The sequence below is a fragment of the Eumetopias jubatus genome, unplaced genomic scaffold (assembly GCF_037043125.1).
Source record: "Eumetopias jubatus isolate StellerSeaLion01/CBP00866 unplaced genomic scaffold, mEumJub1_p1.0 scaffold_10, whole genome shotgun sequence".
NCBI classification, from domain to species: Eukaryota; Metazoa; Chordata; class Mammalia; order Carnivora; family Otariidae; genus Eumetopias; species Eumetopias jubatus.
Window position 1 is genome coordinate 84165449 of NW_028274816.1, and position 15153 is coordinate 84180601.

The window sequence follows — 15153 nt, forward strand, 5'->3', positions numbered from 1 at the left end:
AGCTCTTGCTTTCCGTTCCTGTGATCCTTTCCAAAAACAGCTTTGCAGACAGAGACTGGAAGTCTGAATGCCAGGAAGAATCCTGCTGCAAAACTGCAGCTGGATCAGATCTTACCACTGCCAGGCTTTAGAAAAGGTAGAGAGGGTTTTTAAACGATTGTTTTCTAGTTTTTTACCTTTAATTGAAAGCAGGTGTTAATTTTGTTTTTCTAAATCAAACTTTTAGGATAGAATATTATGACTTTGTCCCTTTTACTACGACCTCATTTCCCTTTGGTTGGCTGGTTACTGCTGGAGTTTTAGGATTTATTAGATAAAATGTGTCAGTTCCCTTCTGTGTGTAAGGTAAGATGATAGAATACCTTGTTTTTTCTAAAACAGTTTATGGGGCTGTTTGGGTTGTTTTTGTTTTTTTTTTTAATAAAGCTTTTATTTTTAAGTAATCTCTATACCCAGCGTGGGGCTCAGACTCACAGTCCTGAGATCACCCACCGACTGAGCCGGCTGGGCATCTGTGGGGCTGTATCATACGTGTTCTCTCATTTGAGAAGGGCTGTGATGTTGACAGGCCCATTCCATTTGGGGCAGCGTGAGGTGGTGGTTGGCCTGAGACCCCAGAACTACCTAGGCGAGGAAAGCCCCCAGCAGGTGTCCCCCCTCCCGCCCCCAACCCCAGGTAGCTTCTCCTCTGGACTAAGGAGGCTTGAGTCATTCAGGCAGTGGTTAGATGAGCCGGCTCCAAGACTGAGGTGAGAACAGAGTTTTTCTTAAAGATGCAGAAAATGGTAATAAAATCATTAATGTAGCTGTCTTTCCTCCTAAGTAGGAGACTGGGTGGCTTTTATATGGAAAGAATTTAAACTGGAAGAGTAAATTTTCGCGTTGGCAGTTTGCTAGAAGGAGCCTCTGGCTTCTCTGTGTTGAATATCAGTTATGGGAGCCACATGCTAATTTCACTAGCATTTCACTCTTTCTGGTCCACGATTTGTACGCAAATTCCTTTAAAATCGAGGCGGGGTCGCCTGGGTGGCTGGCTCCGTCAGTTGAGCTTCTTGGTTTCGGCTCAGATCGTGATCTCAGGGTCATGAGATTGAGCCCTGCACTCAGCTCAGAGTCTGGTTGAGACTGTCTCTCCCTCTGCCGCTCCCTCCACTTTCTCCCCACCTGTCTCTCTAATAAATAAATAAATCTTTTAAAAAATAAAATCTCCTAGGCCATAAATTGGTGGTGAGATGCTTTGTGTCAGGGGAGACGAGTACAGTAAGCAGAAATCAGGAAGTCAAGATACTGCTATTAACTTTTTGTATGTTTAGTTTATTTTTAATTATGGTAAAGTACATGCAAAATAAAATTTATCATTTTAAGCATACGGTTCAGTAGCGTTATGGATATTCACAGTGTTGTGCAACCAGTCTTCAGAAGTTTCCATCTTGTAAAACGGAAACTCCATCCCCAGTCAGCACCACCTCCCCAGCTCCCTACCCCCAGCCCCTAGCAGCCTCCGTCCTACTCTGTGTCTCTGGAATTTGGGTGCTCTGGGGACCTCACAGGAGTGGAATCCTACAGCATGTGGCCTTTTATGACCGGCTGATTTCACTGAGCATGCTGTCCTCAAGCTTCATCTGTGCTGTAGCAGGCGTCAGGCTTTCCTTCCTTCTCGAGGTGGAATAATACTGTATTCAGTTTTAGAAAGGATTGCCATGGTCTTGACTTAGGAGGAAGGAAAAGTCATTGGTTTTCTAAAGTTTGCAGACTTTGTATAAAGGTCGGACGTGATCGTAGGCACTGTTGGCTCATGGTGCCACCGAGTTTCGGGCTTTGGTCCTGTCTGTGAGCTCTTGTTTTCCCTGCCTTGCCCTCTGGTCATGCTGGCTGTCCTGAGGCCTGTCTCTGAATCTGAGGCTTTCCTTGCAGTTCCTTAGTCATTACAGCTGTTTGTTTTCCATATCCCTGTGTTGCCCTTTACCTGAGAGATGCTGTGGATGTTGGTTGCGTCCTTATCCTCCAGGTATACCAACGTCAGCTTGGAATGGAGAGTTTTGTGGAAGTTTGCTAAATGTTGGTCTCCAACGCCTGAGTTCTGTCTAGTCTCTTGAATCTTTCACATTGTAAGTCACTGGGATTTCCTGGGAGACCAGATGACTCACCCCCATAGGGTGGGGCAGCTTGAGGCATCTAACTGGTAGGATCTGCACAAGTACAAGGTTGGTAAATGCAGGCCCTTTGACCTTTAAGTCTCTGGACTTCACTCCCAAACAGTTTCCCAGATTTGCACTCTTGAGCCCGAAAGCTGTTTGTAAATAGCTGTGTTCTCTCTAGAGCTGGTAGCAGTTTCTAGAGAGGGTATAAGAAAGCCTGGTACTTTACTTTGCCACTGCTGCTTCTATTTCAGCTGGGGCTTACAGTTAGGTGTCTGAGGCTGTGTGTTTTCAGTTTCATAAAACATACACGTCTGTAAAGGGTTTGGCCTTGCTTATTCCACAGGGTACCTCTGGTACCGGTACACCGGAGAGCCAGGAGAGTGTCTGGACACTGATGCCCTCCCTGGCCCGGGTGGGAACTTGGACTAGGGTGTTCTCTCCTGTCTGTTTACCTTCTCCAGGAGTGGGGGAAAGGAAGGACCTTTCTAGATTCCTGACCTCACTTCTTAAAACATTTCCCTCCTGTGCTGGTTTAAATTTGGACCCCTCTTATCCACTGAAAGGCAGGGGCTATATATAAAAAGGGCGATGGTTGATGATTATGGTTGGAAAAACAAGGCAAGTGGTGTGTTTTAGAGCTAGGCAGAGGGACCTGGTATTGCTCGATGACCTCTGAGAGTGGTGTCTTGGTCCTAAAGCACATCTTTAACACTCCCGGGGATGTAGGACTGAGTGGTCCATTTTGGCAGGCGGCTGCCTGTGTTCCTGCTGAGCAGAAACTGCTCTCAGAAGAACTGCTTTTTCGATTGAACTTCATGGCGGATCGCTGGGCACCTGCTCCTGGCTGCTGGGGGTGGGGGGTGGGGGTGGGGAGCGGCCGAAAGGGGAGCAGCTGAGCGGAGCTTGATTGCCGCCATGTGCTTGTTTATGGGAGCTGTCCCTTTAAGACAGTCCTCCTTTGTATGTGCTGGATGGAGCACATTTCAGCTCTGGGCTTCTGCCGACTGGTAAAATCTGCAGAGCAACATTTAAATAAAGAAATAAATGGAAGCTTCCCTTGTGTGGCTTTTCTATTCACAGCTGAGCACAATGGTCCCTTGTCCGCACTCTGATCCCGTCCATTGAAGTGGAACCCCTGCAAGGGACTGAGGAGGGACTGGACTGGCCCCCTTGCTGGAAGGGGGACACCTTGTAAATTAACCTTTGCAGGAGAATTCCTGAGGCCTCTAGACCCCCAGGCACTCTGCTCCCCATCTTTTGTACTGGGGCTGCTGCCTCCCTGGTTGCCATTCTTTTCGGGAGAAGGGGGCCTAGCCGGCTTCCTGGCACAGAAGCGTGGCTGCAGCGCGTGGCAGCCGGGGGAGGGGGGAGTTGTTTGTTTCTTTGCCATCTGGCCCATCAGCCGAGCTTCTGCAGTTTAACCCTCATGGCTTCGAGCGAAAGCCACGGCACTGGTACGTGCCCTTCCTGGGGCCCAGGCTGCTTTTTCAGGCACGCGGGGAGTGGGGGGGGGGGGTGCGCGCAGCTGTGCCTTCCCTTCCTGCCCCGGCCTCGGCCTGCCTGATCCTGGGATCCTGGGGGTCGCTCACCCCTCTCCCTCTCCAGCCACGGTTTTGATTCTTTCTGCTGTTAAGTGAAGTGAAGCATTTTCTCCATGGCATTTACTTTCCTCCTGGGCAGTGCGAGTGAGGGCTTGAAGTGACGAGGTGACCTTACCTCCATGAGTTTAAGCACGGTAGGTATGTGTGTTAGGGTGCTGGATTTTTCCTGGTCTCAGGGAAGAACTCTAGAAAGGTGAGATGGAAACCTGCCCTTCTTTAAAAGAAGTTCTCAGATGGTTTGCTGAACCCTAAGGCAAGCAGCGCCGTGATTTAAGGTGGCTAAGGGTGGAATGCAGCGGGGGTTTAGAGATCCTGTGGTTAATGTCAGGAGACCGCATTGAAGCATTTGTGAATACACGTCTTGTTTATTCTCACTGCAAATTAGCCAGCCGCTGCCTCCTTCTGACCGCCAGGACGTAGAAGGCCTGTCTTTTCTAGGAACCATAGATGAACATTTTTATTTTTCATTTTAAAAGTGCAGTACTACTGGGGCACCTGGAGGGCTCAGGTCCTGGTCCTGGCGCCCTGGGCCCCCTGCTCAGCGGGGAGCCTGCTTCTCCCTCTCCCTCTGCCCGGCCCCACCTCAGGCTCTCTTGTGCGCACTCTCTGTCTTTCAAATAAATAAATAAATAAAATCTCTTTAAAAAATGCAGTAGTACCTACGTGTATTTTTTTTAAAACAGGTATTCCTAGGACCCATCTCTCTATTCCCAGACCCATTCCCCAGAAGCAACCGCTAGTAATTAACTTTTTCTGGCTTTTATCTTGTGGTAGATGCTGCCAAGTGCATATTAATATTCTCATCCCACTGATGATTTTATCAAGTTGGAGATGGTCTCTTGACCTCTTCCACGTCACATCATTCTCCTTCACACTCTTGCTGTCCATTTTTGATGGTTTATCAGTTTTAGCCTTTGTTTTCACTTTTGGAACTTCCATACGCATATTTACAATTTCATTTTCTTGTTCATTGATCTTTTACTTCTGTCCCTGCTTTTGTAAGCAGGTGCCGTGGGAACCCCCCCCCAACCTTTCCGTTTGCTCCCTGGCTCTGGCCTTCACCAACGATAAGGCGTGATTGAGATTAGCCTTCATGCTGCGTCTGCAGGTTGACTCTAGAAGTTGACAAGCGTGCACAGCACCTACAAGGATGTACTTGCTGCTCAGCCTGGAGCTCTCTCGGGAGCCATTCCCAGCACTGACCAGTGCACTCTGCTCTCTCGCCTCCCCTGAACGCTGTCGGCGGGGGCTGGCTCATGATGCCCTTCAGTTGTTGCTCTGTTTCCAGTGATCCTCTTTATTTTGTTGAGAGAAGGCCCCGTGGTGCCTCCGCATATTATAAATACATCTCCGTTGTCTTCCCATTCCTTCGCTGGGATGAGCTGCTTGCGGGCGGCTGGTCGGCTTCCTGTCCACGCACAAGAGCGTGTGTGTTCTCGGGCTCCCGGGGCTGCTCCTTCCCCGTCCTTGGGCGCGCATCTTCCTCCTCCTGAAGGAGCTAAACTTTGAGTCCTCCTGTGCCTGCAATGATTCTGTTTTGTCCTCCACAATGACTGTGAATTAATTCTAGGGTCGAAGTCATTTTTATTTAGACCCTCGAAAGCCGCTCCCCTGTCTCCCAGTCCCCTGTTGCGCCGGCCGCCTCCTTTCTCTTCCTGCTCACGGAGGCCTTAGGGTCATCTTGAATTCTCCAACTTCTGAATTTTTACAATGACTGTTTTCCTGAGTGAGTCCATTTCTGCTTCTGTCTTCAAGTCTTTTTTGCTCTTTATCCTGCAGGTGCCTCACCTTTATCTTTTAACCCCTTTTTGATAGGGGGAGGCCGACGGACAAAAATAGGCTTAATTTCCAGGAGTATATTGTTTAACTGTCCCTTTTCCAGAGTTTTCTGTTCTTTTGAAGTTTTCTTTAGTTCTGCTCCAGGGTGGGTTTTCTGTTCCCTTCCTTGCTGGTTCTCATTTGGCCTGTAGGTTCCGCCATCTCTGTGGGTGTAAGAAAGATGCAATGGATAGTAGGTTAAATGGGAGCTCCGTGTGTGGGGCGGACCTCGTGTGTAGTGAGGCTCTGCTTTCGTCTGGCTGGGTGTGAACCGACTTTGCTGTAAGGGCAGTACCAGGTCTCCCGGCTCAGCTGCCCGCTCAGTTGTTTTGTTAGGCCGAGGGCACAGACATTCACAGCCTATGCTGTGTCAGGCACCGTGCCGGGCTCTGCAGACACGGCCGTGATGGGCACCTGAGGCCCCTGCGCCCGCAGAGTTTGCCTTCCAGGAGGAGTTGACACTCTGCTCTGTCTGTCCCAGAAGTTAGTTGAAATCTCTTCTGCCAGTCGGTCCTCTCCCTGGACTTTTTGATGTTGTAGGTTTATAGCTTTTAAAAAGTTCCTTTACTGTTTCTAAAATAGTATCTTGGCAGGTGGAGGATCGGCTGCCCGGCTGTACGTTCTGAACTTGTAACACAGAAACTGGATAGTGACCTCGAAGAATGGTCATGTGTGAATGCTAACCTGGACTGGGTGGGTGCTGAGGTTCTCGAAAGAAAGCAACCAGAGAGATTTCCCAATCTGGAATGAGAAACATTGGTTTCTCGGGGCGCACAGCAAGTCTTGAGATGTAAATTTTCTACGTGCTGGGTCTGTTTTTCATCAGCCTCATTCCGAGGGCCTTAGTCTCGCCTCCGCTTGGGTAGGGACGCGTTGGTCTGGTTAAGCCGTCTCTGGCTTCACAAGCACAGCCTGGTTATTCTCCCCCATGGAACAGCTATTAAAAATGAACTTTTGCCTCAAATTTTCAAAACCATGTTATGTTAGAATGAATATTTGTCTCCTAGAACCTGAGGAAATTATTTCTGAAAGGGATCTTCTAGTCTTCATGGACTAGAAAATCTGCTCTGTGAAATCCGGAAAAACTGGAATAAACTCCTTTAAGTGTGTGTGCTTTTCTCGAGAACGGAGTCTGTGTTGTTTCTCAGAGTGGCGTTCGCTCTAACTAGAGCTGACTTGTCACTGGCCCAGCTGCTCAGGCAGCCCTTGAGTTCCCAGTGATGCAGTGAGGTCACTGTCAGAAGGTGACCTGGGCTGGCTTTCCGTCGTCCGCCGGAACCCTCCAGCCTCTGACGTTGGTGCTTCCTACTGTAGGACTCAGAGCCTGAGTTAGGCTGGGACACCTTCACAGCCACTGTGAAGAAAACGAAGGGTAGAATGATAGAAAATGTCAGTGGCTGTCACATGAAGAAGGTACATTTCTGGTGCTGTTGTGTATGGAGAAGATCGGGTCGTGATAGCAAATGCATTTTTTTAGTGCATCTTGGGGAAGTTTAAAAGACAGTTTTCTAGAGGAGGGTCGGGGGAACGCTGGGTAAAAAAAAGAAAAGTTAGGGGCACCTGGGTGGCTTAGTCGGTTGAGTGTCCAACTCTTGGTCTCGGCTCAGGTCTGGGGCTCAGGGCTGTGGCTTCAAGCCCCGCGTTGGGCTCCGTGCCGGGTGTGCAGCCCATGTGAAAAAGCCAGCTGATCTAATGGGGGTAGTTTACCTGTGCCGTAGACCTCACTGTCTGTTGTTTCTACACTGTTGTTGTCTTCCATGATTTTTATGAAATATCTGGGGCGAGTAACTGGTCTCTGAATGCAGTAAAGTCTCAGTGTCACAGAAGGAGAGCTGTGGGTCCTGCACTTTCAAGCAGAGCTGTTGTCCCAGGTCCATGCTGTCTAGTAGAAATGTAGTCTGAGCCACAAAATGCAGCGTTACTTTGTCATAGCCCACGTGAGATCAATTAAAATAGTATATTTTATTTATCAAGTAATGAGTTCAATGTGTAATCAACATAAAATATTATTAAGGAGATATTTTACCTTTTCGAATAAAGTCTGGCGTGTATTTTATACATACAGTCCACCTCAATCTGGCCTGGTCACGTTTCAGGTGCTTGGTGGCCGCCATATCTCACGGTGCGGTTCTAACTCGTGCGGGCCCCTGCCGAGTCTAGAAGCATCCTTGTGCTGCCCCTTCCGTCCGGCCACACCGGTGCCTTTCGCTTTTGCCCAGAAGGAAACAGGACCCAACAGTTTGCAGCTCCCGTGAAGCCCCAGGTGGGCTCTGAGGCACTTTCTCTGGTGGACTCCGACCGTACACCAGCCTGCGGTGGTGTGTGCCTGCTTTTCTGCTGATGACGCGGGGCCCGGATGGGCTGACTTGTGTAAGGCCGCCCCTACGTGGTGTGTGGCGGGTTGGAGCCCAGATTTGAGCCCCGGTTTTCCAGACACGAGTGCTTGTGTTCCCCTTTGACCGCGTGGTTTTGCCCAGCACGTTCAGAAGGGTCCTCTGAGGGGGCTGTTGTCCCAAGCCCCTGTTCTTACAGGTGAGGAGGTGCAGCCTCGGAGGGGGACGTGCCTCGTGGTGGGAACTGTGACCGGGAACTCAGTGACTCTGTTCTCAGGATGAGCTCGTGAAAACATAGTCAGAACCGTGTAAAGCAGAGAGCAGAGTCTCCGTAACCCAGTCCTTAGAGCTAAGTGCTCAGTTGGGGTATATCCTTCTAGATTTTTTTCTCTGTCCATGTCTAGTCTGTCCCCTCCCCCTCCAGAAATGGCACAAAGTGTTCATGTTGTTCTGCAAGTACCACCCCCTCCCCACTTTCAGGGAGTCGTGGAAGTGGGTTCCGGTCAGGGGCGGGGGTCCAGTGAGGGGGCTGAGGCTGCGAGACACGGGCTCACCGGGGGGGCCTGAAGTGTCCCCGCCGTCAGGGCTGAAGACAGCCAGGGCTCAGCTGACAGTGCCCTCTTATCCCTGGCCAGCCTCGTCCGACCTCAGGCTGCCTGTTCTCTCTTGTTTCCATGGCAAGTGCTCCTTCAGCGAGCTTTTCTCTGTGAGCAGGGTGCTTTCTTCCTTTGGTGAAGCTGAGGGAGAATGGGGGCCAGAGCTGTCCCCATTTCCAAAGTGGGCTTCTGGTTTCTTCCGTGGTGTCCTTGTCCTTTCGTGGTCTCTGGAGTCTGTTTATTTTTGGTGAGGTAAAGCTTTCTTAGTAACTTTTCCCTCCTTTCCTGTAGTGCCCAGTGACCTGACTGTAGAGGAGCGTCAGGAACTGGAGAACATCCGGCGGAGAAAGCAGGAGCTACTGGCTGACATTCAGGTAGGCGGTCACAGCGGTGACGGGTGCAGTGTGACGGACGTCCTGTTCTGCAGAGCCTCCTCGTGACATCTGCTGGGTGGACCCTAGCCCAGCTCTGAGCAGAGTGTAGTTCCTGACAGTCACCTTGGTTTCACCGGTGAGAAGAGGGAAGCTGAGGCTGGCTGGTTTGTGAAGCCCTCACCCAGTCGGTCACTTGTCAGAACAAGGTGACCCTAGGCCCCCTGACTCCCAAGCAGGGTTCTCACTGCCGAGTGGGGCATGGGTGAGGGCTCAGGTGCTTGGAACGCGGGCTTCGGGTTAAGCTAGACCCACGTCCGGTCCTGGCTCTGCCTCTTCCCAGAGGAGTGATCTCAGCTAAAAGGATTCTTTGAACTTCAGCCTCTTCAGCTGTGAGATAAGAATGACAGCACCTGTTGGTAGGTTGCTGTCAGGGTTAAATGAGGCCCTGTTCCCTAGAGATGCTTCACCAGCGAGCGCTGTTTCATCAGTGTTTCGAAGATGTTTTTGCGTAACTGCGAAGCTTTGTAGGACATAAGTCATAGAAGCCATTGGTTGGATTATTTTAGCCCTTGGGGCAGCAGATGTTATTCTCGTAGAATTCTTTGTAAAACATTTGGGAGCTCGGGGGTGGGGAGGGGAGGGAGGGGAGGGAGGGGACATACCCTGGAACCCCAAAGCTGCAGACTGTGGAAAGACTTGCTCCAGTGTTGGCTTCAGTATGATTTGATCATTTGCACTAATTCTTTGATTCCTATTTCACTGGCAAATGCTAGGAAATCTTAGCAGTTCTTCACGCGAAGCCCCCTTCACCGGGACTGTCCATTCGGAGGGTTTGCCCACCTGTGGCAGGGCGGGGGTGTAGGCTGGAGCTTGGGTTGGATGTTCCCGTTGCCCGCCGCTGGGCGGCAGTGTTGTCCCAGCCCAAGCGCCTCTGGCCTGGCAGGCTGGGTGTGTGGGTCATTCATTCATCCTGACTCTTCAAGCACACTCGCTTCGCAGGCTGCCGAGATGCTCTGATCGACCGATCGAGGCAGCCACCTTTCAGTGGAAAAATACGTATCTTACATAGTGTCTGTGATTATAAAGCTTCCCTAGACATAAACTCCTTGAAGTCAGGAGCTACCTTTTTTACCTGTGGATTCCCTGGAATGTGTACTATCTGGTAGGAGCGCAATAAATATTTGTCGAATAAATGAATTTTCCAAATGTTAAAGATTTTTTTTTCTGGTTTGTCTTATTTTATTTCATTTTGGTTTATTTTATCTTATTTTTGGATGGAGGGAGTTATGTGAGCTGTTAGAGGGGCTCCTCTCACTTGCTTCGGCCCCTCCTGGTAATTCTGGACTGTCTGTTTTGTAGAGGCTCAAGGATGAGATAGCAGAGGTAGCTAATGAAATTGAAAACCTCGGGTCCACAGAAGAAAGGTGAGTCTGTCCAGCTGGTCGCTGGGTGGTGTGGCTGCAACCTCGCCAAGCACCGGCCTGTGCTTGCGGCCTGTGAACGGAGGGAGCACTTTCTGTCCTCGGTCCCTAGCAAGCACACGCGTCACCATGTTTTCTGTCCTCCCCCCGTCAGTGCAGGGGCTCCAGCAGGTGAGGGCCTCTCACATTATTGCAGACGTTGAACCAGAGAACTCCGAAGGCCCCCAAAACCTGAAACAGCCCTTAAATGACTGTGTGAACTGGTGTTTCTTTCCTCTGCTATCCACGGTGTTTGCGTTTCAGAGTTTGTGCTTTTCCTTTGTGTCAAGGAAAAGCTTAACGCTGCTCGCACCATTTTTGAAGGCTGGATCGCCCAGCTGTGTCTGGGGGCCACAGGGGGCTTGCTTGTGCCTCCCCTAGACTTGGGAGCAGAGCGTGGACATGGGCATTGTAGTGCAACGTGACGAGGACTGTTGGCAGGGTAACGGCGTGAAGCATCAGCGACCTCCAGAGTTTAGTTTTGAATGGGGTTCCCAGACCGTTTTCTAAGTACTTAATGCACTAACTGGGCTGTTTCTAACTCAACTACATGTCTGTATTTTTCTAAGCCTAAGTCCCCAGTCTGGCTTCCTAAGACCATTTGAGTTTGTTATTTTAAGTGGGTGTGGGCGGTGCCATTAGAGATTAGTGAAGCTGCGCGGTCTACCGAAAATGGCCAGCTCATCACTTCCAGGCTTTCTATTGTCAGTTTGGGATTATAGCTTTCTTAACTTTACATTTAAAAACATTGTAGCTTTAAAGCAATGGTTACATTGGAGTTTATCAGAATTTAAAACTTCTGCTCTTAAAGATACTATGAAAAGAAATAGGCAGGTGAGCCACAGACAAGGAGAAACATTTGCAGTAGTGTGTCTGAAAAAGGGCTGGTATCCAGAATATCTATGTAAAGAACACATGCAACTCGGTGATAAGAAGACAGCCCAGAACTAAGAGTGGGCCTGGGGTCCCTGGTGTTGGTGAGCCGGCGTGGCCGCTGGGACCCGGCGTGGCACCTTCTCGTCGTGTGCCACATGTGCCCATGCCGTGGCCGGCAGCACTTACTGGCATGCTGGCCGGCGGGCACAGGGCGGGCAGCCTCTCGCTCATGCAGCACACCCTTGCTGGGTGGTAAAAATGTTCTAAACCTGATCACGGTGATGGCTGCACAACTTCATAAGCTTCCTAAAAATCGTTCAGATGTACCATTAAAATGGGTCTATTATGTGATATGTGCATGATACCTGGATAAAGTTTTTTAAAAAATCATGTTAAAATCCCTGGGGTAGAAGGAACAAATGGACGTGGGGCTGGGGTTAGGATTTCAGCTGACCTTCCACACGTAGCCTAAGTATGCCCGCGCTCTCCTGATAGTGCTTTTGAGACCCCCTACAAGTCAGTGGGTGCAGGTGGGAATGACATCCGTCTCTCCCAGCCTCCCGACTGCCTGGAGGACTGACATGGCTGTGGTGGTTGCTTTTCAGGAAAAACATGCAGAGGAACAAACAGGTAGCCATGGGCAGGAAAAAGTTTAACATGGACCCTAAAAAGGTGAGTGAGAGGGTGGTGCTGGAGCCCTCGGCTCTAAGATGGGGTGACTGCGGCCTCAGCTGGAGCCCGGTGCTGTCCGTCACGGCTCCGGCCCTTCCGTCGAGCACACATCCCATTGTCACGTCCTCAGCCCCTCCCCAGCTGGGACTCCCCTGACCCTGCATGTCCGTTGCCCAGTATTTATTAGATACTCCTGCGCATCTAGATTCCCACACCCGTCCTTCCTATGCCCTTTCCCCTCCTTCCTGGAGGTCACCAGGGTGAGTGTCATTGGCATCCTTGTTGTGTCTTCTAGGGGATCCAGTTCTTAATAGAGAATGATCTGCTGAAGAATACTTGTGAAGACATTGCCCAGTTCTTGTACAAAGGGGAAGGCCTTAACAAAACCGCCATTGGTGACTACCTGGGGGAGAGGTAAGGCCTCGGGGGATGCGGCTTGGTCAGGAGTGCCAGAATGCTCCCTGTCCCCGAAGAGAGCTCTGTCCTGAAGCGGCTGAGCGCGGGGGAACAGTGGCTGGTGTTACAGAGGCATGGGGACAGAGGGACGTGGGCTTCCTCCTCACTGGGTGTGGAGGCGGCGGGACCGTGGAACTCAGCGTGGAAAGGGCCTGGCTGGGGCTGGACGGCTTGGATTCTCAGGCTCGGTGTCTGACTTCCGCTCCCCCCCCACCCCATCTTTTGTTTTTCCTGCTAGAGACGAGTTTAATATCCAGGTTCTTCATGCATTTGTGGAGTTACATGAGTTCACTGACCTTAACCTTGTCCAGGCGCTACGGTGAGTGCGTTTGGGGAGGGTGCCCTGGAAGGTGGGAGAGGCCGGTCTCTGAGGCTGCGTCTGTCCTCTGTGGCTTTTTGGTGAAAGGATATTTTGGGGGCTCTGTTGGACATCCTGAAGAGCCTGTGACCGGGAGGGTTGGATGGTTAAATAGAACAGAATGACACCGCATCCTGAAGGCAAATTTTGCAAAACTCTTCTTCATGTATTTCATTTGGGAAATTTCATTGGGAAATTGGTGAATGTTTAAATTTTGCAATTTTTTCTAATTTCCAGTTTAGAAGGCCCTTTAATCCCCTGCCCTAGAATAGGAAGTCAGTAGCTGTTCACTTCATCTCAGAAGGAGAGTAAATTTTCATTTTTTATTAAATCTTTTCTTTTTTCAAGATTTATTTATTTGAGAGAGAGTGCACACTCACGCACACACACGTGCAAAGGCAGGGGAGGGGTGGTGGGAGAGGGAATGAGAATCCCAAGCAGACTCTGCACTGAGCGTGGAGCCCTAGGTGGGACTCCATCTTGTGACCCATGAGCCAAAACCAAGATGCCCAACCAACTGAACCGTCCGGGTGCCCCCGTTTTTACTAAATCTTTTGAGACACTGCTCCTCGGTGACCTCGCTGCTGGGGGTGTCAACAGCATCAACTTTTGTGTTGCTGTTTGGATAGATGAAAGTAAAGCACAGTGAGACCTATTGGCCATGGGTCTCTCTTTGACTTAAAGGGATCAATTGTGAATCTTCTGATAGAAAAATTTTCTCTTTTTCGGCCACCTCATTTGTTTTCTGGAGATGGGAGCTCATTAACCTCAGCATTATTTCTATTTCAGTCTTGTGTATTCATCTGAGGAGAACCATTCTCTTATATGGGAAAAATCTTAATTTTTCACGTTTTCTTAAAACTTTGCCTTTGACTAAGAGAACCGTGATGTAGAACTGTAAGCTTGCACCTGTGCAGAGCTGCGGGATGAGAAGCCCTATGCCAGTGGGTCCCCTTTTGCCCTTTTGTATTAAAACCCACGGGAGTGTAGCACCTGTTCCCGGAGGAGTGAGTGGTGCCTCCGAGCCCCAGCCCAGTGACACACACCTGTCCTCATTACTTAGGCAGTTCCTGTGGAGCTTCCGGCTGCCAGGGGAGGCCCAGAAGATTGACCGGATGATGGAAGCGTTTGCCCAGCGCTATTGCCAGTGTAATATTGGGGTGTTCCAGTCCACAGGTAGGGCGGCCGCGTGCCCCGCTGACGGTCAGCCTTTCACACGAGTCTTTCTGGGCACTAGGTAGTTTCCAAAACAACAGGGCCTAGGTTCATGCCAAGAACATTGAGTTAAATGGTAGCTATGATAGTAAAAAGTCGGGAATGTTCCAGAAGTCCAGGGAGTAGGAATAAGGGGGTGGGAATGTAAGTTGGAGTAGCTGAGACGTAGGCAATGTGCACCTATTAAAAGTCATGCTCTTCGTCTCTGTGGCTCACTTACCTTGCAAGTGGAAGTTTGGCAAGTACAGCTTAGGAGCAGTTAATAATTGCTGTAGTCACGCTGCGTGCTGGCGGGTGCTAAGCACATTTACGGCGGGGAGCGCGGAGTTATGTACAATGCACGCGCACACACTTGTGTGTCTGCCATATTCCAATTTTGTGAAAGAATTTAAAAAATAAAAATGTGTTTAAAAAAGAGGCTTTATTGACATGGGAAAAATGCTAATAAGGTCAGCAGAAAAGCAGGATTCAAAACTATCTGTTTTGATGCCAATTTTGTTAAGAATATGCATCTGTGAGTACATTTGTGATGTGCTGCACATTTGTGTAGTAAAGCAAAGTAAGTTGTTACCAGGTAGTGGGATTATAGGTATTTTGTATTTTCTTTTTTATACATTGTGTTGTTTTTCAGATTGGGGTGTGGGTGTCTGTGGTCTCCTTTGCAATCTGAAATATAATCAGCCTTAAGTTTTGAACACTTGATGCACTTCTTTGTGCCTTGCTCTTTTTAGTTTGCAGTATATAGCTTTCATTTGGAGGGCACCCAGACCTGTGGATTTGCCTCCTCCTTTTGAGAGCATGGCTTTTAGTCTGGATGTCGTCAGACGTTTCTTGGTCCTTCTGGGGGATGCTTCTGATCCTCTTTGCGCTTTTCTCTTCAGACACTTGTTACGTCCTCTCGTTTGCCATCATCATGTTGAACACCAGCCTGCACAACCCCAATGTCAAAGATAAGCCCACCGTGGAGAGGTTCATCGCCATGAATCGCGGCATCAACGATGGGGGAGACCTGCCTGAGGAGCTGCTCCGGGTGAGCTCGCTCTAAGCCAGGAGATGGTGAACTCGAGGCAGGAGAGAGACGTATGCTCCACCGAGTGTCTGCTCATAAAACTCATTTAACTGTGTGACTTCCATTAAGAAATTGGTAGTGAGGCCCAGCGAGGGAATCAGGAGGGGAAAGTGGCTTCTAAGTCTGAAACTAAAAGCGTGAGTGCAAGTCAGGCTGCTTTCTTTTCTTTCTTAATTATCCATTA

The 15153-nt window shown here is 49.7% G+C and overlaps 1 protein-coding gene across 10 annotated transcripts in view; it reads left to right on the forward strand.

Moving 5' to 3' along the window:
• The window catches only part of CYTH1 (cytohesin 1), a 78863-nt gene that overhangs the window by 49332 nt on the left and 14378 nt on the right, over nucleotides 1–15153 (forward strand). For 8 of the 10 annotated variants that reach the window (XM_028112307.2, XM_028112301.2, XM_028112300.2 and 5 more), the window contains 7 exons: nucleotides 8781–8863; nucleotides 10223–10287; nucleotides 11805–11871; nucleotides 12167–12285; nucleotides 12566–12646; nucleotides 13749–13861; nucleotides 14782–14930. In XM_028112307.2, coding sequence (XP_027968108.2) covers nucleotides 8781–8863; nucleotides 10223–10287; nucleotides 11805–11871; nucleotides 12167–12285; nucleotides 12566–12646; nucleotides 13749–13861; nucleotides 14782–14930 — 677 coding nt within the window. Of the gene's footprint in view, nucleotides 1–7857; nucleotides 7931–7999; nucleotides 8093–8780; nucleotides 8864–10222; nucleotides 10288–11804; nucleotides 11872–12166; nucleotides 12286–12565; nucleotides 12647–13748; nucleotides 13862–14781; nucleotides 14931–15153 lie in introns of those variants that run through there. The other 2 variants (XM_028112308.2, XM_088028107.1) reach the window with 2 other exon arrangements.